General features: G+C 39.8%; 1 protein-coding gene across 2 annotated transcripts in view; it reads left to right on the top strand.

Moving 5' to 3' along the window:
- wdr11 (WD repeat domain 11) overlaps positions 1-27,284 on the top strand; it is a 119,829-nt gene that overhangs the window by 80,886 nt on the left and 11,659 nt on the right. For both annotated transcript variants that reach the window (XM_087998899.1, XM_087998898.1), the window contains 7 exons: positions 7,913-8,021; positions 8,320-8,382; positions 8,828-8,893; positions 15,568-15,733; positions 19,498-19,593; positions 20,411-20,576; positions 26,138-26,235. In XM_087998899.1, the coding sequence (XP_087855025.1) occupies positions 7,913-8,021; positions 8,320-8,382; positions 8,828-8,893; positions 15,568-15,733; positions 19,498-19,593; positions 20,411-20,576; positions 26,138-26,235 (764 nt within the window). The remainder of the gene's footprint in view (positions 1-7,912; positions 8,022-8,319; positions 8,383-8,827; positions 8,894-15,567; positions 15,734-19,497; positions 19,594-20,410; positions 20,577-26,137; positions 26,236-27,284) is intronic.

Below are 27,284 nucleotides of genomic sequence, written 5' to 3' on the forward strand. Positions count from 1 at the left end.
TCGGATTTCACCAGTTTCCTCATTTCCCCTCCCCCCAGCCTGTCTCAGTCAAATCCATCAAATTCAGCACCGCCTCCCTAACCTGCAATCTTCTTCCCGACCTCTCCGCCCCCACCCCAATCTGTCCTATCACCCTCACCTTGACCTTTTTCCACCTATCACATTTCCGACGCCCCTCCCCCAAGTCCCTCCTCCCTATCTTTTATCTTAGCCTGCTGGACAAACTTTCCTCATTCCTGAAGGGCTAATGCCCGAAACGTCGATTGTCCTGTTCCCTAGATGCTGCCTGACCTGCTGCGCTTTTCCAGCAACACATTTCCATCTCTGATCTCCAGCATCTGCAGACCTCATTTTCTCTACAACTTAACTTTGTTAATCCAGAACTTTGTACAGTTCAACTGAAGTTGCTGTATTTGGCATGGATCAGAATCTCTGCAACTTGGCATCTGCTCCTGCCTGTTACTCTGAGTGCCTATTCAGGTCCAACTTGAGCAAGGTTTGAAAGCTATATCACCTTTACCACTTCTGCCTCTGTGTCCTTTCTCAATGCCATTGCTACTAAAACCCTTATTCATATCTTTTCCATTTGTGGACTCTACATTTCCAATGCGTCTTCATCTGTAACTTCTGAGGAAGAAGGAAGCCTAACTTGTTAAATCATATGTTTAAATTTTACAATTGTTTACAATGGTAGTTAGGCACTGGAATGTGTTCAGATAAGGCTGCAGATGTTTTTCAGCTGCAGGATGCAAATTTTCCATACAAACTTTAAAAAGGCAAAACAGAAAAATCTGTTCCACAAGCTATTTACAGATACTAAATTGGAGAGAAATTGCACTCTTCTATCGATTCTAACTGACTCCTCCCAGTCTCTTTCATTGCATTGTGAAGACAACATTATAGTTTATCTCTGCCTCTTTTTGCAAAAACCTTTCACAATTGTGATGTCCTAAACATTTTCAATTCTAACTACTTGAAGGTTTATAATCAAATTTTCCTTGCTTGGAAACTTCCCAAAATGAAATCATTTTGGCAATGCTGATTGGAACCCTTGAACTGAGGCTTGTTTCTCTTGATGGGTAAAAATGTTCTCCCTTCTGAACTGAACTCTGGTTCTGCTGAACTGAGACCCTGAACTGTCTGCTCTTGTAGTCAAAACTTAATGAATGGCATTCTGTTGAGTTGTAAACTTATTGATATAAATATTCCATCCATTAACACTACAGGGGTCTCACAGGCATCTGACTGCAGTAACGGGCTTGATTGAAATTAGTGCACTCAGGCCGCTGTTCAAATGACTTCCTGACCATTTTTAAAAACAAATTTGCCTTCACAGAATTGACGCACATCCAGGTTTGATGTGCCTCGAGTCCAATATTCAGTCAGCAGCCTGTTTCCCCAGTGTGAATGAGTCTGTAATCTGTAGATTGCTGGTCAATTTTAATGTTTTCTTGTTTTTGTGGCTATGAAGGTTGGAGTAGACCTTCTTAGGTGACATTTGTTAGACTTCTGTGTTGGCTAATTTGAGTCTACATACTAATCTGTGTAAGATGGAATGCTATTCCAGAGAGAGACACTTGTTTCTGTGCAAGTCGTGGTTAACTAGTGGTCATACAATGATCTTACGTGAAGGGAAGCCATTGAATGGAAGGACAGACATACTATAGCAATGACCTTATTATAGATGTGTTTCTTCGTTGATGGAGTAAGCTTTTCTAATAAGGGCATTGGAAACTGGTTAGAGAGTGAAGACATTTTCGAAAGACTGTTACTTCAGCTGTCCGTAATATGAACATACTCACATTAGACTTGATACATTGGTGCCATTATGACATTCACAAACAGTATAGAAAGTTATTGTTCTGTCTCCATGGTAAAATTAATATTTGAATGTTGACTGTTAACATATTGTTGGATGCTATAATGTTGCCTTACGACAAAAGTGTCATTGACGTGTTGAAGCCAGGGTTTAGGTTGAAAGAAGAAATGTTAAAGTTGGCATAGTCCCAGGAGATTTGAGAGGACAACTGGTGGTAAGTTTAACCTGAGGGTCACTACACGCTAGGCAAGGGGTGAGTTGAGAAGCTGGGCCTTCATGGTGAGCTCAGTCTGTATGTTAATAAAAACCCACTGTGTTGTCATCTCTATGTCTCACAAACCAACTGAGCTAGCTGACTCCCATTTTGGATTAAAAACGAGCTTTTTAAAGTGCTGCTTGTGGAAACCCTTTTATAAAAGGGAAATTGAGAAACAAATTTCTAAGGAGATCTCCGTTATCTGTAAGAATAATAGGGCCGATATGGTAGGATATTTTAACTTTCCAAACCTAGACTGGGACTGCCATAGTGTTAAGGGTTTAGATGGGAAGAAATTTGCTATGTGTGTACAAGAAAATTTTCTGATTCAATATGTGGATGGACCTAGTAGATAAGGTGCAAAAATTGACCTATTGTTGGGAAATAATGCAGGGCAGGTGACTGAGGTGTTAGTGGGGGAACACTTTGGGGCCAGCGACCATAATTCTATTAGATTTAAAATAGTGATGGAAAGGGATAGACCAGATCTAAAAGTTGAAGTTCTAAATTGGAAGAAGGCTAATTTTGACGGTATTAGGCAAGAACTTTCAAAAGCTGATTGAGGGCAGATGTTCGCAGATAAAGGGATGGCTTGAAAATGGAAAATGAGATAACGAGAATCCAGAGACAGTGTATTCCTGTTAGGGTGAAAGAAAAGGTTGATAAGTGTAGGGAAAGCTGGATGACTCGAGAAATTACAGTTTTGGTTAAGGAAAAGAAGGAAGCATATGTCAGGTACAGGCAGGAGAGATCGAGTGAATCCTTAGAATATAAAGGTAGTAGGAGTATACTTAAGAGGGAAATCAGGAGGGCAAAAAGGGGACATGGGATAGCTTTGGCAAATAGTGTTAAGGAGAATCCAAAGTTTTTGTAAATACATTATGGACAAAAGGATAACTATGGAGAGAATAGGGCCCCTCAAAGATCAGCAAGGCAACCTATGTGTAGAGCCACAGGAGATGAGGGAGAAACTAAATGAGTATTTTGCATCAGTGCTTACTGTAGAAAAGGACATGGAAGATATAGAATGTAAGGAAATAGATGGTGATATCTCAAAAAATGTCCATATACAGAAGAGGAAGTACTGGAAGTCTTGAAACACATAAAAATGGATAAATCCCCAGGATCTGATTAGGTGTACCTTAGAACTTTGTGGGAAGTGATTGCTGGGCCCCTTGCTGAGATATTTGTATCATCAATAGTCACAGGTGAGGTGCCAGAAGACTGGAGGTTGGCAAACGTGGTGCCACTATTTAAGAAAAGCGATAAGGAAAAGCCAGGGAACTATAGACCGGTGACCCTGACAATGGTGATTGGCAAGTTGTTGGAAGGAATCCTGAGGGCCAGGATGTACATGAATTTGGAAAGGGATAGATTAGGGATAGTTAGTATGGCTTTATGCATGGGAGACAATGTCTCATAAACTTGATTGAGTTTTTTGAAGAAATAAGAAGGAGGATTGATGAGGGCAGAGTGGTGGATGTGATCTATATGGACTTCAGTGAGGTGTTCTGACAAGGTTCCTCATGGGAGACTGGTTAGCAAGGTTAGATCTCACAGAATATAGGGAGAACTAGCCATTTAGATACAGAACTGGCTTGAAGGTAGAAGACAGAAAGTGGTGGTGGAGGGTTGCTTTCCAGACAGTAAACCAGTGACCAGTGGAGTGCCTCAAGGATTGGTGCTCGGTCGGCTGATTTTTGTCATTTATATAAATGATTGGGATGTGAATATAGGAGGTGTAGTTATTAAGTTTGCAGATAACACCAAAATTGGTGCTGTTGTGGACAGTGAAGAAGGTTACCTTGGATTACAACGAGATCTTGATCAGATGGGCCAATGGGTTGAGGAGTGGCAGATGGAGTTTAATTTAGATAAATGCGAGGTGCTGCATTTTGGAAAAGCAAATCAGAGCCAGATTTACACACTTAATGGTAAGGACGAGGGAGTGTTCCTGAGCAAAGAGACCGTGGTGTGCAGGTTCTTAGCTCCTTGAAAGTAGAGTCGCAGGTAGGTAGGATAGTGAAGAAGGCGTTTGGAATGCTTTCCTTTATTGGACAGAGTATTGAGTACAGGAGTTGGGAGGTCATGTTGTGGCTGTACAGAACATTGGTTAGACCATGTTTGAAATATTGCATGCAATTCTGGTCTCTTTCCCATTGGAAGAATATTGTGAAACTCGAAAGGGTTCAGAAAATATTTACAAAGATATACAGAAAAGCTTTGTCAGATTTGGAGGATTTGAGCTATAGGGAGAGGCTGAAGAGGCTAGGGTTGTTTTCCCTCGAGCACCGGAGACCGAGGGGTGACTTTATAGAGGTTTATAAAATCATGATAGGCATGGATAAGGTAAACAGACACAGTATTTTCCTTTGGATGGGAGGAGTCCTGACCTAGAGGGTATAGGTTTCGGGTGAGAGGGAAAAGATATAAAAGAGACCTAAGGGACAACTTTTCCACGCAAAGGGTGGTGGTAGTATCGAATGAGCTGCCAGAGGAAGTGGTGGAGGCTGATACCCATCCAGATGCATTTTAAATGCTGTAATTGTATGTGAATAGCAAGGGTTGAGAGGGATATGGGCTGAATGCTGGCAAGTGGGGCTAGATTAGGTTAGCATATCTGGCATGGAAGAGTTGGACCAAAGGTTCTGTTTCCATGCTGTACATCTCTATGACTATGTTCTAAAGACCTTTATAATGATTGGTTACACTGGTGTTCCCATAGTAGCTCTGTTTCTTCATTTGAAGTAGGAAGCCTACAACTGGAACGATGCTGACCATAGGCAAATTAGTAGAAGATCATTGCAGTCCCTTTGGGTAAGGAGAAGTCAACTTTCAAACATTTGATATAAATACAAACCTCTGGGCTCAGTACATTGGTCCCGAGTGACTTGACATCAAAACCGACTGCTGTGTCTGACGAATGGCTTATCATTTGCTGTTTCCTCTTCATGAAATGTCTAGAATAAGATCCTGCCCATATTCCCTTCCGCTACTATATAGATCAGCTACCTGATCTACTTATTCCTCGAGATGATGATATACCCTTTCCAAAATCTCGAGGCCCACAAAAACTCCCAAGGAATTCTTTAAGTTTCATAATGGCTCTTTTCAAAGCAACGTTTTTTCATAGAATTCCTACAAATGTAGAAACAAGCCATTTGGCCTAACAAGTCCATACCAACCCTCTGAACAGCATCCCACCCAGACCGATCTCCCTACCCTTTTCCCATAACCCTACACTTCCTATGGCTGACGCACCCACCCTACACACTCCTGTACAATGGGCAGTTTAACTTTGCCAATCCACCTAACTTGCACATCTTTGGACTGTGGGAGGAAACCAGAGCACCTATTGGAAAAACAGACACACGGAGAATGTGTGCAAACTCGACACACACGGTTGCCTGAGAGTGGAATCGAACCCAGGTCCCTCGCACTGAGGCAGCAGTGTTAACCACTGAGCCACCATGCTTCTATGGGTCATCAAATCTCATTTAAACTTTACAAGAGATTCCAATTCTTCACTTTTAAAGATCTGCATTTGGAACTCCTTGAAAAAGCTGTTCTATTATGGATTGCCTCAACAACTGCACATGTCCTGAAAGTTCACTCTTCTTTCCTGAACTGCACACCACTGTATTCTTCAGATTGCACTCCCCTGATCCCGTCCCCTAGTACTCCTGATCCATCTATATTATTATTAATTGATTGTGGATCAATGTTACATGTATGTTACCTCTGCTGCAAAACAACGCTATTTCAGGTCTCATAGTGAGCTCCTAATATTATTGCATTGATTTCATTGTTTCCTTTCTTCATTTGTTAGTTGGAGTGACCTTCTCATGTAAATAGTTGAAAAGTTAGTAAGTACCTTGTTTTTAAAAATGAGGACAAAGATGTGTGTAAATCACTGATTCACTTATTGCCGTATATACATGAGTAATAGTCAAATTTTTTGATTGCTTTTTAAGCTTAAATTTATGGGGTCGGCTATTACATGGCTACTACTTTTGAGGGGCTGAAATTTATGTCTGTCAAAATTCATACTGTATCATTAGCAGAAGCCCAACTGACCTCTAAACGAAAAAAAAAATAAACGATTGTGAGAATTCTGAAAACCGGAGCAGAACAGCCAGCAGACTGGAAGACCGGGGGCGGAGCGGAACAGCCAGCCGATTGGAAAGCTGGAGCGGGATGTGACAGCCAGCCCATTGACTCATAAACATTGAAGAACTAGGGTTGACTTTTACATGAGATATACGGAAAATTCCAGATTATTTGGCCAAAAATAGGGGGTCGACTATTACTCAAGCAGATATGTATATAACGTGCCAGAGATTTGCATTGAATGTAGTTGAGCTGATGTCAAAACTTGGTCTTAAGGTGCTGTAAATTTCTGACATTAGCTAACAGAATATTGTATTAATGCTATATTTTTTAAAATGCATCTGTGCTTACTTTCCCCAAAGCTAAGTACTCAAAATATAAATACTGAACCTGAGTGGTGTTAGTTGCACATTATTAACTTGCTTTGACTCAATCAAATCTAATTTTGTAGGGTTGGTTAATTAATACTAGCATAATAGTCACGCCTTCATCTGAAGAATGAATAAAAGAAAGTCATGCTTCCATGTACTTACAAATATGGTTTTTAGTTGATAGTTATTGCAATGTCCACAATCATAAATTATTCCTTGACATTTTTGACTAAGCAACTAAATTACCATCTTTTATCCTTGGTAAATGTCAAAGCGCTAGTGCAATTTTGTTATTTTTGTTTGCAAATAATGTGCTCTTGACCATAATTACTATGAAGACAAATAGCAGTCCATTTTTACCCGTGTTTGGCAGTCCGATGAGTGTTAGTTCTCATCATATTACGTTATCCATTTTTCTTATGTGCAGCCTCAACTCCACCTATTGATGGAACCCTACCACCACAGCAAAACATTTTCCATTATCTTTCTGTTCATTTTTCTCAGGTTTAGATAGAAGCAGTCGCTTCCACTTAAAGGGAGAAATAGGTTTATGCTGCAGATTTTATCAACCTTCTCAGTACATTAAAGAAACCCTCTCTTTTTCCCCTCTGACTCAGGTGGTACATGAATGAAGTTAGAGCATTTGCAAGATGTTTTTGTGTTGTTTGAGTATTGTAAAGTTCCTCATGAAAATATAGATTTTTAATTTTTTAACATACTAGAAATTTATGATTTCAATGGTAAACTTCTTTCGTTCGAGATGTAATTTTTTTGTCTATTTCCTCTTATACTTTTTTCATTCTTCTTGCACTTTATGCTTTGAGCAGCCATTTTTATATATGCATTCAATACTTTTAAAATCTGATTAAATAATGTTTTTAATCAAAAGGCATTCTTACTAAACCTCAACTCTTGGTCTTCTGGCTGAGACTTGTCACTTGCTGTTCTTCCAATGCTCAAGAGAGTGCACATCTTTCCATTACTATATGCTGAAATTTCCACTTTATAGATATTATTTCTTTATTTCACATGTATTTTCTATACCAGAATCACTTCTGTGTACATGCCTGCCTTACCCTTTCCTTTGCTCAGTGTTGGTACTGCCTCAGATTGTTAGAGTCAGTTTTAGAAGTTGCGTGCTTTCTTTCTCATATTTCACAGTGACAAGCTGCTCTACCAACCAGGACTTGGTTCCTGTTGTCTTTCTTACTTGACATAATTCCCAGCAAAACTTTCACAGGTAATACTTAGGTGGGTATGGGCTTTACAACTAATTAAGGTTGTGTTTGAATGAGAATTTTGAGATGTGTGTAATGTGAATTAAATAAGTTACCTTGTTTGCAATTTCTTTCATAGATCTACTTTGGTGCCCTTATCTCCTCCTTCCCAGATCTTGTCTTGCATTGAAAGCTTTCCTGTTACACCAGCCATGGAATGGACAACATTCCCTGGATATTATGAATGTGTAAGTACACACTAATAGTAACCTTTTCCTTTGAAAACTGGAACATCAATATCCTATGTGACATTGCTGTTGTGCTTTGCATGTGCAGCACTGAACATTACTGTTAGCACTCATACTAGTGATGACTAAGAATTTTCACTGAATATATAGCATCCTATTGTTAAAGTCAATAAGATGTGGTGATTTCTCCATGCATAAATTTAAATTTTGTATAAAAGTAATGTTCAGCTGTTGCTTGTTGCTAAAGAGGTAGTAATCGTGCTGAATGGTAAATGTTTACCCTCTCTATTTTCTGCAGCCGTTATTCAGAAAGTGAAGAGGTAAAACTACTTATGGTGGAGCAGTTGAACTCAATATCAAAGTAAGTTGGAACTTTACTTTTAAAATAAAATCATGAAACATAAATGAAATGGTGCATCTTGTGTTGTTAAAAATGTGGTCCTTAGTGTGTATTGATACATCAGAAGTTCCATCCTTTTGTATTTTCCTTTTATTTGATATGGGCCGACCAAATATTATTGCCCTTGAGAACATGGTAGAAAAAATGACTTTCTTGAACTGATGGGGTCCTGTGTGGTGCAGGTACTCCCCTGGTACTGTTGTCTTGGTACTTCCAATTTAAATCTAGCAGCAACATTTATGACCTATTTCTTAGGGCTGAGTGACTTATAATGTACGTTTAGGTGATGATGTCATGCACCATCTGTCCTTGTCTTTTGCGATAGTACATGTGCATGTCTTACTACAGTCTAATTATAAATGCTTGTGTAATATATGTTTATTAATGCTGACTGTTTCCTTCACAGTGACATTCAGTGTCTTCTTCTAGATCCAGAGTTCCAACTGCTGCAAAGATGCTCACTTGTAGCAAGGTAAGTAAGATGAAGCGACATTAGTTAGATTTCTGCCACCTTCAGCTCTGCCCACCAAACAACCTGTATACATACAAAACTGCACTAATCAAGATCATCAATTGCATCTTGGCTGACCATGACCACAACTTGTTATTATTCCTCCTGCGCCTTGACTTTGAATAGAATTTGAGAACAGCACAGAAACATGTCCAAGTGGTGCAACTGGTCTATTCCAGTGTTATATACTAATCCACTGCCCCCATACCTCTTCATCTAACTTTATCAGAATAATCCTAAACATACTAGGAATATTAATGGAACTGAAGGCTGATGTGGCCCCTGCAAGTTTCTGCAGAAAAGTGGAATTCTTTGATTGTAATCTTCCAAAGTTCCCTAGATTCTGGAAAAAGTCAAAGCTGGAAAACTGCACCCAATACATCATTATTCAAAAAATGAGGGAGACAGAAAATAGGAAATAATAGGCCAGTTAGTATAGCATCTGTTAGTGGGAAAATGCTAGAATCTGCTGTAAAAGAGGTTGCAGTAGGATATTTAGACATATTAAGTGAGTGGCCAAAAAATTATCAGCTGAAGAATAATGTGGGAAACTGAGAGGGCACTTTGACAGAAAGAAAAGAAATGCAGAATATTGTTTAAATGCAGAGAAACTGCAGAATGCTGCAGTATAGAAGGATCTGGGTATCCTTATACATCACAAGCTGTTACTAAGCAGATACAGCAAGCAGTTGTGTGGGAAGCTAGAAAAGTGATTGCTAGGCCTCTTGCTGAGATATTTGTATCATCGATAGTCACAGGTGAGATGCCGGAAGACTGGAGGTTGGCAAACGTTGTGCCACTGTTTAAGAAGGGCAGTAAAGACAAGCCAGGGAACTATAGACCGGTGAGCCTGACCTTGGTGGTGGGCAAGTTGTTGGAGGGAATCCTGAGGGACAGGATGTATATGTATTTGGAAAGGCAAGGACTGATTAGGGATAGTCAACATGGCTTTGTGCGTGGGAAATCATGTCTCACAAACTTGATTGAGTTTTTTGAAGAAATAACAAAGAAGATTGATGAGGGCAGAGTGGTAGATGTGAACTATATGGACTTCAGTAAGGCGTTCGACAAGGTTCCCCATGGGAGACTGATTAGCAAGGTTAGATCTCATAAATACATGGAGAACTAGCCATTTGGCTCAAAGGTAGAAGACAGAGGGTGGTGGTGGAGGGTTGTTTTTCAGACTGGAGGCCTGTGACAGTGGAGTGCCACAAGGATCGGTGCTGGGCCGTCTACTTTTTGTCATTTACATAAATGATTTGGATGCGAGCATAAGAGGTACAGTTAGTAAGTTTGCAGATGACACCAAAATTGGAAGTGTAGTGGGCAGCGAAGAGGGTTACCTCAGATTACAACAGGATCTTGACCAGATGGGCCAATGGGCTGAGAAGTGGCAGATGGAGTTTAATTCAGATAAATGCGAGGTGCTGCATTTTGGGAAAGCAAATCTTATCAAGACCTATATACTTAATGGTAAAATCCTAGGGAGTGTTGCTGAACAAAGAGACCTTGGAGTGCAGGTTCATAGCTCCTTGAAAGTGGAGTCATAGGTTGATAGGATAGTGAGGAGGCATTTGGTATGCTTTCCTTTATTGGTCAGAGTATTGAGTACAGGAGTTGGGATGTCATGTTGCGGCTGTACAGGAGATTGGTTAGGCCACTGTTGGAATATTGGGTGCAATTCTGGTCTCCTTCCTATCGGAAAGATGTTGTGAAACTTGAAAGGGTTCAGAAAAGATTTACAAGGATGTTGCCAGGGTTGGAGGATCTGAGCTACAGGGAGAGGCTGAACAGGCTGGGGCTGTTTTCCCTGGAGCGTTGGAAGCTGAGGGGTGACCTTATAGAGGTTTACAAAATTATGAGGGGCATGGATAGGATAAATAGGCAAAGTCTTTTCCCTGGGGTTGGGGAGTCCAGAACTAGAAGGCATAGGTTTAGGGTGAGAGGGGAAAGATATAAAAGAGACCTAAGGGGCAACCTTTTCACGCAGAGGGTGGTACGTGTATGGAATGAACTGCCAGAGGGTGCGGTGAAGGCTGGTACAATTGCAACATTTAAGAGGCATTTGGATGGGTATATGAATAGGAAGGGCTTGGAGGGATATGGGCCGGGTGCTGGCAGGTGGGACTAGATTGGATTGGAATATCTGGTCGGCATGGACGGATTGGACCGAAGGGTCTGTTTCCATGCTGTACATCTCTGTGACTCTATCCTCTATTGCTTTCTCCGTCATGTCTGTATAGATTCCTCTTGCATGCATTAGTGTTATTCATCTCTAGGTAATAAAGTTCCCCCTGAATTCCCCACGTCAGTGCTTCCCAAATGTTTTCCTCATTGGACCCCATTTTAGTGCCTCAGATTTTGTGTGGCCTTCAAGTCAGAAATTTGGTGGGTGTGAGAGCTATTTTGTTGGGAGATCCGATTTTATTTGTAGATTTTGAAGTGATAGCTGTAACTCTTGACTGTTCGCAGGAATTTTGTTTTGCAGCAGAAATCTCATGTCAGATCAGTCAATTAGATCGTACCCACCTTCAAAAAAATGTGCGAATTTAAAGGGTCCTGGTAGCACGGGGAACTCAGTCTGAGTTCTACATCATTGCTGTGTCTGAGCTCATCAGCCTATCTTCTGACCTCTCTGAAGTTGTGAACATATGTGAAGCCTGGCCTTACTGCATTTATTTGTGACATTGTTTTATTAATGTCCTCTAGTTTTGAATCAAATGGTCCAACACATTCTTTCTTTCTCTCTGGCACTTCTCTAATTTGGAATTCTTGTGAAGCTTTATGCAATTGCTCTAGTGCTGCATCCCTTTTTTTATAACATGACCAGACCGTTCACTGTACTCTTAATAGGACTTTGTAAGATTCTATCTCAGTTCTAAATTCTATCACTGTAGGGATTTTATGATTGTATGACTTAATAAATCTTCATCGCTTTTCATTTTTGTCCATTTAGAAATGAGCCCTAGTGTTTTGTTACCCTTTTTCCAGCTTTATTAATTTTGTAATGATGAAATGAATGTTCAATTTTCCTTTTGCATGGTATTGGTTAATCAGGAGAAATGCCCCCTTTCTTTGGTACTGTATAGTGGAACCTTCCCAATGCACTATAATAGGCTAATGGTACCTTGGTTTAAGCGTCACCAATCCAGAACGCTATTGCCATTGTACCACTCCTGCAGTTTCAACCTGGATTAATGCTCATGTCCTGGAATGGAGTTTGAACCTGTTGGCTTTGCAGCATGATTCCCAATGGAGCCACAGAAGGCAGGAGATAGTTTATCATCATATTGCATGTCTTTAATTTGGACATAATCTCATCACTGTGGAGGGACAATATTTTAATTTTTGCAATATCCGTAACTGTGCTGATTGCCAATTGATCCATCTGATGTTATCCTTTTCTACAGTGGTCCATTGGCACTTAAAGAATCAGGGTTTCAGGCAATATGGACATTTATTGTCTTCCCTACCAGTGTCTTTACATGCACATCACAGGGTACAAAACTCCCACTACAGCCATTGACCCTTCACCTTCAGCTGTGCAATCAGCTTAAACTGCAAGCGCCTGTTTATACAATTTAAGCTGGCACCAACAGACACAGCACTCTTTAAAACGTGCAGATGTTACAACATCTCCCCCTACTTAGAGACCAAACACTCACCTATGTCCCAGGATCAAAAACCCTCCACTGGAATATTGTTATATCTGCAATATCTGAACCTGCCTCCCATAGTTTCTTGACCTTATGACTGTTTTCCCTTCAAGACCTCTTACTTTTCTCTTCATAACTTGCCATTCTCCCCTCTGCTTAATGGTTCAGCATCCACCATTCTCTAAGGCATTATTAGACAGGGCTACTGAACCATTTAGCTTCTGAGGCCCCAGTGAAGTTTTACAGAAATTTCACAGATCCCAAGTACAATACATGTGGCTTCTCTATAGAATTTAGTTAAACAATCAACAATACTGGTGATGAGCAGAATTTTGTATTCTACATCTGGAAACTTTCAGCTTGTTAGCTGGGAGAGAGAAACAGAGTTAATAGTTCAGGTCAGTGACCTTTCATCAGAACTCTTCATCAACTCGTCAAATAAATCTGCTAAAAGTTTCCAACATTTTGTGCTCTTCATTTCACACTTCCAGCATCCACAGTATTTTCAGAAACAAAAATGTTCTGAGGAAGGGTCACCAGACTTGAAATGTTAGCTCTGATTTCTCTTCACAGGTCCTGTCAGACCTGCTGAGCTTTTCCAGCAACTTCTGTTTTTGCTTCTGATTTATAGCATCTGCAATTCTTTTGGTTTTTATCCACAGTATTTTGCTTGGTTGTCTTAACCTGTTTTATTGCAGGTTCTCAAAGCATAATAAAGCATCCCATACTCTCCTTTCCCCAGGCAGAGTTATTGTAGAAATTGTTGCAGCACATAAGGCCATTGACTTGTCATGTCAATGCCATTGTATAAAAAGTAACTCACTAATTGCACTCTGCTACATTGTCTGTAACCCTGCAAATTTTCTCTTCAGAAAACTATCCAATATTTTTTGCTTTCATGAGCGTCTCAGCAGTGCATCCCCAGAGTCTAACTACTCATGGCTTCAAAATGTTGTTCCTCATGATGTTGTTTTTCCTTTTACTGAATTGGTGTCTTCTGGTTTTCAACCCTTCCACCAATGAAACAGTTTCTCCCTGTCTACTCTATCCTGACCCATCATGATTTTGAAGACTCTGTCAAATCTCCTGCTAAATCTGCACTTCTCTAAGCCATTTATGTAGCTAAAGTTTCTCATCTTGTGAATATTTCTGCACCTTTGATACTTTCCTTTAGCATCTTTCCTAAAGTATGGTGCCAGGGACTGGGTGCGTTACACCAATTGAGGCTGAACCCATATTTTCCACAGATTTATCATAATTTCTTTGTTTCTTTTTTTAACTTTAATATGTGCAGTCGAGGGGAGATAGCATATGCTTTTCTCAGTGTCTTTTCAATTTGCCCTACACATATCATTAGGAGTAATCAGTAGGCCTTTAAAGCCAAGCTTGCTAGTTTCTTTCCTGCCTCCTTAAACTCTGTGTGCCTGACCTCATCCTTCTTCCTGCCTTTGTTGTTGGTGCCCATAAAACTGCCATCACTGTTTGTTCACCCTCTCCCTCAGCTGCTCAGTGACAACTTTGACCATGGCATAAGTGAATCACCATGCAGTCCTGGAATTATGTCTGCAGCCATAGAAATGCATGTCTGTTCTCCTAATTATTGAATTCACTGTCACTATTGCTTTGCCACTTTCTCCTGCTTCCTCATACATCAGACACTGGCTGTGGTGCTGTGAACTGAGTCCTTGTTGCACACCCAGTGTGACCATCACTCTCACCAATATATTTGGAAGCTTTGCAGGTGAAGATAAAGAAGCAACATCTATATTGTGAAAGGAGAATTGTTAAATTTATGAAGTAATGAAACCTTCACATGCAATGCATTGTGAAGATCGTGTATGAATTAACCAATAGTCCTTGTGTTGAGAAGGGTTGCAGTCTATCTCACTCCTTAATAATAAACTGATGCACAGCATTACCCCAGATTCTGTCTTAAGCACCTGTTCCCTTCTGTGAGCAAAGCCCAATAATGTGCAGATCAATGCACTTAATACTGAGTGCCAATTCACTCATTCCAATGCGAAACATATGGCTCCAAACTGTTTCATTTAAAGGCTCCTGTGAATTTCCAGCAATGCTTTTAAACTATTGCAAAGTGCCTGCAGGCTGTAGTATTCCCCACTACAAATGCATGGCCGACCAAGGGAAGTGGCCAAAATACGCTGAAGGAAAATCACGTTCATGGTTAAATTTTTGGCAAAGGTAATACTGAAGTAGAGAACAAATTTCCTATTTGAATGGTGAAATTGACCATGCACAGGAACAGAAAGAGCATATTTCTGGTGGTGTCTTGAAACCTTGGCCTGGGCACTTTTTTTTTTATTCACTCATGGGTCATGGGCGTCGCTGGTTGACGAGCATTAATTGCCCATCCATGGTTGCCCTTGAGAAGTAGTTGGTGAGCTCTTTCAGACCCTGTAAGACGGATGTTTAATATGTAATGGTTAGATTAGATTCCCTACAGTGTGGAACCAGGCCCAACCAGTCCACACCGACCCTCCGAAGAACAATCCACCCAGACCCATTCCCCCTGACTAATGCACCTAACTCTATGGGCAATTTTACATGAGCAATTCACCCAACCCACACATCTTTGGACTGTGGGAGGAAACTGGAGCACCCGGAGGAAACCCATGCAGACACGGAGAATGTGCAAACTCCAAACAGACAGTCGCCTGAGGCCGGAATCGAACCCTTGTCCCTGGCGCTGTGAGATAGCAGTGCTAACCACTGAGCCGGTGTGCTGCCCCGTAATAATCATTAAAACAAATTTAACTTGTGAACATGTGACCTACTTGTTTGAGGAAGTAGTGTTGTTCCCTTACCTTTTCCTTCTTTGAAGAATTATTTTTACTGAAGGAAGAGATTTTTGTTACTCATGTTTAATCTACATTTAATAAAGCTATTCAGAATGTCTCCTTTGTTACAATCTTCTGTTGATACAGTCCCAATGAACTCTACTTTTTTTCTCTCTTTTAGACTTTTTGGTGATGAGTCAGAACTGCAATTCTGGACTGTTGCAGCTCATTATTTGTACAGCTTTTCAAAAGGAAAGGAGCTAATCCCACCCAATGCCGTTCAAGAGAACCAAGCTAGTCCTTTGGATATTTGCTATGACATACTCTGTGAGAATTCCTACTTCCAGGTGAGATTATTTTTAATTCAGTCTGGTCAGAGTTGTTATGGTACACTTCTGGAGAAGGTAGGGCTTAAACCTACCTTCTAGCTCAGAGGTGTGGACACTTTCACTGCACCACAAGAGCCTCTTCTTCCTACTTCCAGGTAATACAAATTGTAGCTAACTGTTTCAGGTAGGATAGTATTTTCTCTTTCCTGTGTCACATGAGTAACCTGCGAGACATCATTCCTGAAGTTCGTCATGTTACAAATGTTTCTTAACATATTTTATTGCCTGGACCTCTGTCCATGTCCCCCCATTCTGTATCTGACTGTTCATGTGGGCATTTCCCATTTCTTACAAAAGCTTATTGAGATAGCAGGAGAGAGCCTGAGTGCTAACAGTACCAAAAGCTTTTTGTGGACTTGATCAAAGTCACGAGCAGCTGTGGAAGAAGGTAAAAGAGAGATAGAAAACATTGGAAATAGGAACAGAAGATGGTCCTTTGACTCATCAAGCCTGCTGTGCCACCATCATGGCTGAACCTTTACCTCTACCTAAATGTCTGTCATTTTTCTGTAACTTTCCTATGACCCCATATCTTTTCTTTTTAGAAATCTATTACTCACTTTCATGAATATAAAGCTCCACGGCTCTTTCTAGAATTCCAAAAATCACCACTTTCTAAATAAAGAAATTTCTCTTCATCTGAGAGCTAAGTGCCCTATTTCATATCCTGAGACTGTATTCTAAATACCATTGACCGGGGGAAACCTGTTTCCTGCAACTATCTTGTCTCGCTCTGTCAGAGTTGTCTATATTTTGATGAGGTTTCCATTCTATCTTTTAAGCACTACAGAATATATACTTAGTTTCCTTATTCTGTCCTCATTGGACATTCCTGCCATTCCATGGATCAGGGTGAATCTCTGTGGCAATCCCTTAATGGTTAGTGCATTCTTCAAGTGAGGGGACCAAAACTGGACATAATCCTTCAGATGTGGTCTCATCAAAGCTCTATACAATTGCAACAGGACTTCTTTATTGCAATTCTCTTGCAAAAAAAAGCCACCTTAATTGCTTGCTGTACCTGCATTTAGCTTAGTGTGCTCTTACAAGGATACTGAACACTTTCCAATCTTTCTGCGTTTAAATACTCTGCATTTCTGTTTCTCCTACCAAAGTAGATAAGTTCACATTTTTCATGTTATATTCCATCTACCATCTTGCCCCTACTCAAATCTATCTAAATCTTCTTGAAGCCTCTTTGCATCCTCCTCACATTCTTCTCCTGTTTTGTGCAATCAGCAAACCTGGAAATTTTACATTGGGTCCTCTATTGACATGGATCATAAACAGCTGGGGCTTAAGCACTGATTCTCCCGGTATTCCTTTTGTCACAGCCTGCGGTCTGAGAATGATCTATTTATTCTGACTTTATTTTCTGTCTGTTAACCAGTTCTTAAATTCATACCAAGTCACGTGTTCACCTACTACCGGCCTGTGGGAGGTTACTGAAGCCTTTTGAAAATCCAAATGCCACCACATCCACTGGTTTTCTCCCATATCTATTCTGCTAGTAATATCCTCAAAAACCTTCCAACAGGTTTGTCAAAATTATTTCCCTTATCATGTTGACTCTACCAAATCCTATCATTATTTTCTAATTCTCCAATTATAATGTCCTTTTTAATAGATTCTCTAGATTGTCCCTACTGCTGCTATCAGGTTAATGAGTCTGTAGCTCTCCATTTTCTCTCTCTCATTTCTTAACCAGTAGGGTTACCTTTGCAACCTTCCAATCTGCAGAAACTGTTTCAGAATCTATTGAATTTTGGAAGATGAATGCCAACACATCTACTATCTCTACATCCACGTCTACTTAACACTCTGGAATGTAGATCATTAAATACAGTTGATTTATCAATTTTCAGTCTCACTAATTTAATAACAGTTACATCTATTGGTTTACTTTAGCTACCGTACTATGTTCATCTTCAAAAAGCACTTAATTTCTCAAGCAGAATTCCCATTTTGTTAAACCATGTTGACTTGTTCCAATTACTCTGTGCGTTTTTAAGGCTTTCTTAAGAGTAGGTTCCAGCACCTTCCTAATGTTAGATTAACTAATCTGAAGTTCCCTTTTTTTTTCATAGTGCTGAGGGGTTAAGGATTCACATTCAACCATGCCAGTTCATAGTATTTAAATTCCATCAATAAAACCTGGAATTCAAATTTCAGCCATTGATTATAAATACAATCTGATTCATTAGTGTCCTTTCGGGAAGTAAATCTGCTATCCATAAGAAGAGAGTTAGTTCACTTACCCCCTTGGGGCTATTATGCCATTCAAGGTGATCAAGCTAATCTACAACTTAACTCACCCTAATGCTTCTGGCTATCTAAAATCCTGTTGATCTCAGTTTTAAAATTAATGATTGATATAGCACATGCTTTCTTCAGAAGAGATCCAAACTTAAACCCACCTTGCCTGATTTTGATCCTTAAAGACAAGTGGATAGAGTTCAGTGACAAATTGATCATGGTGACAAAACAGACGAAGTTATGAATAACCTAAACCTGTTCTGAAATTCTCTTATGTCTATTCCAATGTGTCCATCTATTTGTTTTATTCTTGAATTCATTCTGTTTAACCGTTTTGGATTTTCTCTAGAATTAATAGTACGATTAATAAGGCTTTTCAAATATTTAAAAGAAAGGTAATTTTAAACATAGTTTATGCAATTTGCTTTCAAAATAAAAGATGTTCAGGACTTGGAATGAAAGTAAAATGGGGAGAGTGTGGTAAGATGCTTGAAGAATTGAGTATGTAACTGAAAACTGTAACCCAGTCACCTAGTGATGAAAATGATTCATTGTGATAAATTAAAATATATCTTTCATTGAACAAGTGGTTGCAGTGCCCCATTGTGTTGATTGCAGGAATTATATTGTCATGATTGATCGTTTCTGAGTTCTGTGCATCAAAATTAAATGATTCACACCCTGTCTACATTTAGTACAGTAGTGAAATGTTCAGAATTAACTTGGCTAAATGGCTTTCAGAGTACTGTTATTTAATATTACAAATGATGGGTCTTTGCAATTGTTGCAATTTAGAACACTAACCCCCAAAGCAGTGCACCTGTATTATGCTCATTTCTTGTTTCAAAATAGAAACTTGTAGTTAATTGAAATATGGCATTAGCAGTTTATTTTAAAATTGCAGCATGGAGTGTTGATGTTTTTTGAAATTTTTGCTTTTGTTACTTTTTAATATTTTTTTCTGCTTAAATTGGTTTCGGGGACCCATGATATTTGAAGGTTCAAATTAACACAGTTGAGAAATGCTGCAGATTCTGGGGTTAATAATCACCTTCTTCTGGGAATTTTTCGTCATGCTAAAGATGAGCTTCAGTAAATTTTTCAAATTTGATCTCCCAGATATTTATGGCAGGCTCAATCAACCAGACCACAAGGAATATTTTTAAAAGGCATTGCGAAGGTTTTCTGTGGAATTTTAAAGGGAATGTTATGAATGAAACAATCTGTTTATGGCGTAGCTACATTACAATGGGGTGCTCAAGAACATCCTGTGTGATAAAATTATTTATATAATTTTCATTTAATTTTATGCACCTAAATAATAATCAAGATATTTTCTGTTCTGAGACTACCTTGCTTCGAAAAATCATTTTCTAAGGCAGTATTGCATGTTCTTGAAAAAATGGTTTTATTATAGTAATTTTTCATCTTTGTGCAAGTTCTTTTAAAATAAATTTTATTTGTAGAGATCCCAGATTGACCGGGTTAACCTGCAAGAGGCTAAAAGAACAACATATGATCACACAAGGAAATGTGCTGACCAGTTACTCTTACTAGGCCAGGTAAGAAAACTACACCCTTCTTGACCATCAAGGCTGCAATGCTAGTTTATTCTTTGTAATAAACTAGCAAATGTCTAACTTCTGTTGCTAGTCAGAGAGCATTAATGTATGAATTAAAGGAAACTATTTGTGTAATCACAATAAAATATGTAGGAATTTGCTCTTGAAATGTGTTCCCTCTAACTTCTTCAGCTGCTGCGTGAAGTTCCAAGGTCCGTGCATGGCAGTAGCTGGAGAAACTGGAAATGAATGAGTTAGCGCACTGATTGGTGTGTGCAGATTAGAGGGAGTGTTACTCCAGAATATTACTTTCCAGCCTTTTTTCTAATAGTGGTACTGGGAGAGTCCTTGGTGTTGCTGACAGTCGTGTGGCGGTCTCACAATTTTATCACAGTGGAGGTGTAATTAATAAAATGTGGCAAGGAAAATGTTTTGCAGAAACCAAGTGTGACATTTGCAGGAGATGCATAATATTTACAAGATTTTTAACACTTGATGTACATGAATCAAAGAGCTGTAAACTATAGTCAGTGCGTGAAATGTTCAGTTCCTTAATATATAATATTTCTTTGTTTTAAGTTGTTTGATTGATGTGAGCCAGCAGCATTGTCATTGGAAAATAAGTTGTAAACTCAAGCTATGTCAAATAATACAGATTTTAAGCTAATTTCAAACATTTAATTCTATTAAAGTTAGCATTCCTGCTGTTAAGATGACTCCTATACAGAAAAGGAAATAGTTGTACTGGCAAATAAAGAAAGTTTTCACATGAAGAATTATGCTGACTTACCTTATGATATCATCGTTTGTTTGACAGACGGACAGGGCAGTGCAACTCCTACTTGAAACAAGTGCAGAGAATCCCAGCTATTATTGTGACTCGCTGAAAGCTTGCCTTGTTACAACCATTACCTCATCAGGTCCTTCCCAGAGCACCATTAAACTGGTAGCGACTAACATGATAGCGAATGGAAAGCTAGCAGGTGAGACACCTTATTGTGCACATTCAGTTACATAAACTTTGTTTACGTAGTTTTCATATGTGGTAGTCTCCAGATTACTATTAATGATGTTTGCTTTCACTGTGGAGATTTGAATGGAATGCAAAGCCTGACCAATAGGTCAATACAAAAAGGTTTAACTCCAAAAACAGTTAAAGTCTCGGAATCCTCATAAATGCCCGCCATGCCCTTATGAGTAGGGAAAATATTTTCATAGGTAGATGGGGCTTGGCTGTCTTTCTGTTGTATTCAGCGGTCAGTCAAAACGTTTACTAATTTAAATTAAATAGTAAAACCTCAACCGATGAATTTTACTCGAGAGATAGTCATAACTTTCTCCATGTGACCATTTGATTCAGATTTCACAACTGCACAATTGAATTTGATATTCGCAACTTACGAAAAAGCTCTTTCATCATTTTAGTCCCAAAGAATGATTTTAATTTACTTTCTCTCAAAACAAAACTTCAAATGTTCTGTTTTTCATATCAAAGCCAAGCACCTGTCTACTGAATGAGAGCTTTCAATATATTCGGTACCATTCTTCTCCAAATAAATGACAGGAACAGATTTGGCAAGTAGAGTGCACCTCTACATCTCTTTCCCAACTGTTACAATTTTGGAGCTTCCGCTTTCTTTCTTGTTCTCTAATCGAAAATAAAACAACATTATGTCAGCCATCACACTTCAAAGTGCCCCATTAGTTTCTGGCTTGTATTATTGCCAAAGGCTCAATGTTAAATGGAAAAAGGTTAAAAAAAAAAGTCAGTAAAATATCCTGCACTGGAAAGAGGAGAACTACAACAAGGAGATGTGTGAAATAACTCCACAGAGGCAAGTATCCTGTCACCAAGTCACCCTTGATTACAATGTGCATAGGACTTGACACTGTTCTGGTTTCCTCAGAGCTGGCTCTCAGAGTAAACCCCGAACCTCTGACACTTCTGTTTATTTTCGTTAAATATTTTTTCTTCCTTTTTTTCCCCTTTCCCCACACTACCACCTAACAGCGGTAGTGCTCATTTCTCCCCAGCACCTGTGTCCTGTGTGTGCAGGTGTCAGACACAGTGAAGAACAGCAAGTGTGTAAATCTTTATTTATATTCCACCACTAGGAAGAAGGGGAACACCCAAGTGGCCAGTGACCAGCAGTACCCTTCTCAGAGAGTAATTCGGTGTGATCAAAAAGTGAAGGGGAGGGCAGGGATTAAATCAAAATAAACTTGGAGAGGAAATAAAACATTCCATTCCCTGCAGTGCCCCACCTCCACCCTCAACAGCTCGATGGTGTTGGTGGACACCACATGCTCCTTCTCCAGAGACATCCAGGCTCTGACATAACCGCGGAAAAGGGGCAGGCAATTGGCCCTAACAACCCCCTCCACAGCCTACAGCCTGGACTCGTTTATGGCCAGTTTGGCCAGGTCCAGGAGCAGGCCCACAAGGAGGTCTTTGATCTACCTTGCCCCCTCCGCAGCAGGTACCCAAAGATCAGGAGCGTGGGACTGAAGTGCAACCAAAAACAGAGGAGAAGGTTTTTAAGAAAATCAAAAAAGGAGTGCAAATGCCCACACCCAATATATACATGGTCCACGGACTCCACAGCACCACAGAACAAGCAGTTGTGCTGGGAGTCCGGGAGCCACCGCAATCTGCGGTTGCAGGGCACTGCTGTATGCAGCACCCTCCACCCCAGATCCCTGAGAGAAAGGGGAGGACCCCTGCATAGAGAGTCCTCCACTGGGGATCCCCACTGCCTGGTGGTAAATGGGCACACCAAGCCGTGTCCGGGCGGTGTATGATGGAAAAGAGGCAGCGGCAGTCGGGGGACGAATCCACACGTTCTGGAAGAGTTGGGAAGACTGTTGAGGAGCTTGGCACGTTTTGCTCCCTTACTGTTTGTGAGATTGCAGCTTTCATGTGGTCCACATGTTTGTTCAAGACTGCCTCACCTACCTGATTTTTGCATGTCACGGGTCCTGACCTCATGCCAACCATGCCTCTTACCCATGCAGGGCTATTTCCAAGTTTTGGCATTAAACGTCATCCCCTGAATTAAACAGTCTCTCTTGCTTAGAGGAGGCTTGTGTCTGGCATTGGCGTTCCTGATGCCCCTCAAATTATGTATAACTGGTCTATGCAAGGAATTGGATACTTATCCAGCTGTGAGAAGTGGTTGACCATTTTTTTTTAAAATGCTCTCGAAGGTGAACCGATCTGTCGGGCTTCATAACCAGTACAAGCGGTGCTGCCCATTTCACAAACTGGACTGTTCCTTCCCTTTCCAGCCTCCTGATTTCTGTCTTTACTTTTGCTTGTAAGGAAAATGGCAGTGGGCAGGCTTTGCACTATTGTGGAATTGCTTTTTGGTCAATATGCAAGGTGGCCTTGGCTCTTTTAATATTCCCTGGACCTTCCTGAAAAACTTATAAGTATTTAATTAGGACTTCACTCAGCCATTTTCTAATTGTAAAATGTTAAGCCAATCAAGGTCAATCTTTTTCACCCAAATTCACCCCAACAAGCTTGGGCCACACCTTTTACTCCAGTCAGTGGTTACTGAACCAGCAGCTTCTCATAAGAGACTGGATCTGAAGTTGTATCCTTAATCTGTAAAGGTTCTCCAGTATATGTTCTCAGTCTATCCAAGGTCTTGCACAAACTTCAGGATTGGATTCCAGAGCGAACTTTGTTAAAGACTGTTTCTGTAATCACTGATACAGCTGTGCAGGTGTCAACCTCCATTAGAATCAGGTGACCATTTAATTATACGTGCACAGTACTTTATGTTGGTCTGGCCTCCTTAGATCCAGCTTTCAGATTGAACAGAATCTCTGACCCTCCTTTTTATAATCTGTCAGCCAGAGCTCCCTGATTTGGATTTCCAGGAACTCATTCTCTGAGATCCACCTCACTGACTTTGTTGCAATCACTCCGATGTGGCTCAAATTAAGGCAGAAAACTTTGCAAAAACACCAAAAAAGAATCAACGTTGAGAGATCTCCAAATGTGAGAATTCCAGAGTACAAGTAAAAGTTATTATTTAATGAGGAGGGTGGGCATTAAAAAATAGAATTGTGTAGATAAATTGAATTGAGCTGTAAGTTAAAGGGATGTATCTGATGTTAGAACCAGTAATATTCTAGATAATCGTGAATTATGTAATAAGTGTTCAGGGGAGCTGAAAATGTTATCTAAAGAAATGATTAAGCTAACTACTGCTTTTTTTCAGCTGAGTCTGCATGAGAAGGGCTAGTGGGGTTGGAAGAAGGAGAAATATTTGAACTGAATGAATCCGAAACTTTGGAACTTAGGGAACTTAATGGCTAGATCAGTTCTGTGCATGTGTTTTGTTTGGAATTTGCCATTATAACATTGCATGTAATAGCATTGTTGAAAACAAAAGTTTTACATTTGCATTGTAATGTATTGAACATTTCAACTGAAATCCTATCAAAGAACAAGTTTAGGGTTTTTGGGGCTTGCAGAAAAGAGACATCTCCAGTCATCGAATCTTTTTACACCCAAGATCACATTTGTGCATTGACCTGTTACGCTACCTAGACTCACCATCCCCCACCCTCACCCTCCACTTGCATTAGCTTCCTGTATTTCCTACTAATCATAAATCAATCGTGCTTAAACTTTGAGAAGAAACCTCTTCACTGCTGATACATCATTTGAAGCCATCAATATACATTTTGTTATGTTATTAGATTAACTTACTTTGGCTTCTTTGAAAATAATCTAAATATCTCAGTCACTTGTCCTTGCAGAGAAGCGAAGTACTGCATATGCTGAAAATTTAAAATAGTCTTTTCTTCAGTTTTCAACATTCCATTCCATCTGTGATACTTGGTCCACTCCTCAGTAACCCCAATAGCCTACCCCTTCCCTCTGCGCTTCCTGTACAATTATTTCCTCCGTTCTAACTCTACAGGTCCCCAAAGATGACTCCTTAATGAAACAACAATTTACTCAGAGTTTTTTCAGTTTGATGTAGTTTCTTTTCTATTCACATAGCAACCTCCCCAATGATGGGATGACCAAATACAGATAGGCTGCTTTGTGGAACATGTCTATTCAGATCACATATATTGCACCCAAATTTTGCAGACCCTGGTCTGTTCACCTTGGAGTCTGTGTTCCTGGCCTCTTGCAAGGTTCCAGTGAAGTTCAGTTTAAGCTCAAGCTGCAATGTCTCACTTTTTGATTACGTACTACAGACCCTTCCATGCTCCACATTGAATTCATTAATTTCAGATATTAACCACCATTCCTATTTTGTTTCTCTTTTTTCTGGTTTTTGGTTTGTCTGTTCTGTATTCCTCTTAATTTGCTTTCAGTTGGGAGCTTTTCATAACTCATAACTTTTCACACCTCATCCAGACACCTTCTGTTTCTTATCCCATCATCATTCCAGATGTAGGTTTGCTCGCTGAGCTGAAAGGTTCATTTTCAGACATTTCATCACCACACCAGGTAACACGCCCCGAGAAAAAGAGCAGGAAGTGACATCACCACAGGAAATGATATCACCAACCCAAAGAAACCTAAACATATAAATAGAAAGCAGGAATCATCAGCAGTGCTTTGTCTGGAGGCTCACTGATGATGTTACCTAGTATGGTGATGAAACATCTGAAAATGAACCTTCCAGCTCAGTGAGCAAACCTGCATCCAGAACCTCATCCTGAGCTACAAATCTTCTCAAAACTCACGACCATCATCATTCCATTTGGTCCTGCGTTATCTATACTTTTACCATTTATTCTTTCCTGCTTTCTAACTATCATGCAGCTTTGTTTTTGTTTTTTCCAACTCCTTTTACCTGCTTTAAATCCATTACATCTCAAACTTTTCCCAGTTCTGATGAAAAGCCTAAAATGAACCAGAGGCCATCCTAAAGTTAACCTAAAATCTTAACTTTTAGTCTCTCCTGGAGGTCTGGATTTAGGGTAGTTCCTCATCTCCTTACCATGGTGAATCTAGGTCATGCACTCTCCATGGCTTTAATGTCCTTTCTGAATTGCGTGAGTTGGTGCACAAATCTATTCAAATGCTTTCTACAGGGCATTGCACAATGGAAAGCCTCCAATAAAAGTAAACATCGTGTATTTCTTGATTTTAAAAGAATTCTAATATTTTAGAATGCTGTTGGCGTGAAGTAATTGACAGTTAACTGAATTAATATAAATACTGTTGCTTGTTGTCATAGCTGGGAAAGGTCTAGGTAATTTTTAAATTTTGTTTTGCTTAAAACATTGGGCTCATCTTGAACCGTCAGGCCTGATGTTAGAGTTCTCAGGAAGAGTCACTTGACCTGGAACATAAATTCTGATGTCTCTCCACAGAAGCTGCCAGACATGCTGAGCTTTTCCAGCAATTTTTATTTTTGGACCTGAATGTAATTTTTTAAAAGTGTTTTGAGGGAATCTGTTTTAATTGTTCATATCTGTAAAGACTTTCTGATGAATTGATGATGTTGACCTGATTTGAGGGTTTTCAGTGCCCTGAGTATTTCTGTTTTGGTAATCCTTGCAGAAGGAGTCCAGCTGCTTTGCCTGATTGATAAAGCTGCAGATGCTTGTCGATATTTGCAGACCTATGGAGAATGGAATCGAGCTGCGTGGCTTGCAAAGGTACATAATCTATTATTCATTTGGGATACAGCAAAACAAATACTTATACAATACATTTTCTGTCCCTCCTCAACTTCCTTCACCCCTCAGTTGCATGCGATATCGCTGACCGTCACTTCACTAGTTTGACCGTGCTGTTACCTGGTTGTTTTTATATATAGACACCCCGTTATTTAAAGTGCCTGGCATGTTTATTCACTGCAGCCCATCAAATTCTTTCTCTTTAGATAATTATCTAGTTCCTTTTTGAAAGTGACAATTGAGTCTGCTTCCACCCCACACTTAGGCACTGCATTCCAGACCTAACTGTTTATTACATCAGTCGCTTGTTCGTTATGACGCCTTTGGCTGTTTTGCCATTCACCACAAATTGATGTCCTCTGGTTCTTGACTCTACCCCCAACAGGAGCAGTTTCTCAGTATCTATTCAACCCCTCATGATGTTGAACGGATCTGCCAAATTTTATTGCAGCTTCTCTTCTAGAGGGAGAACAGCTCAGCTTCTCTAACCTATCCATGTAACTAAGACTCCCTCATCCTTGGAATCATTCTTATAAATGTTTTCTGCACCCTAATGGCTTTGCATTCTTCCGAAAGAGCAACTCTGAAGTGACACACTACTTCAGTAGAAGCTTAACCAGTGTTTTATTAAGTTACAATATAACTTACTTGCTTTGGTTCTCTGTGCTTCTATTCATAATAAAACAGTATCTCATATGGCTTATTAACTGCTTTCTTAACCTGCCCTGCCCTTCGGTTGTCTGTAGCATATATCTCTTGTTATTGCCCCTTCAGAATGACATCCTTTATTTTATGGTACCTGTGCTGGTTCTTTCTAATGAAATATATCACTTCGAACTTCTCTGCTGATGATATGCTGCACTATCTATTTATATCCTCCTTCAAACTAAGATAAGTTGCGATATTATTCAAATGTTGTTTGAATATTCCACATATTTCAGATTTCAATCATTTCTTCAATTTTAATATCAACAAAACTGAAGCAGTTTTTAGAATTCCTTAACCAAGGCCTAGATGTCATGATGTTG

The sequence above is a fragment of the Chiloscyllium plagiosum genome, unplaced genomic scaffold (assembly GCF_037043375.1).
Source record: "Chiloscyllium plagiosum isolate Xiang-an unplaced genomic scaffold, Cpla_swu_hap1 HiC_scaffold_22, whole genome shotgun sequence".
In the NCBI taxonomy this organism is placed as follows: Eukaryota; Metazoa; Chordata; class Chondrichthyes; order Orectolobiformes; family Hemiscylliidae; genus Chiloscyllium; species Chiloscyllium plagiosum.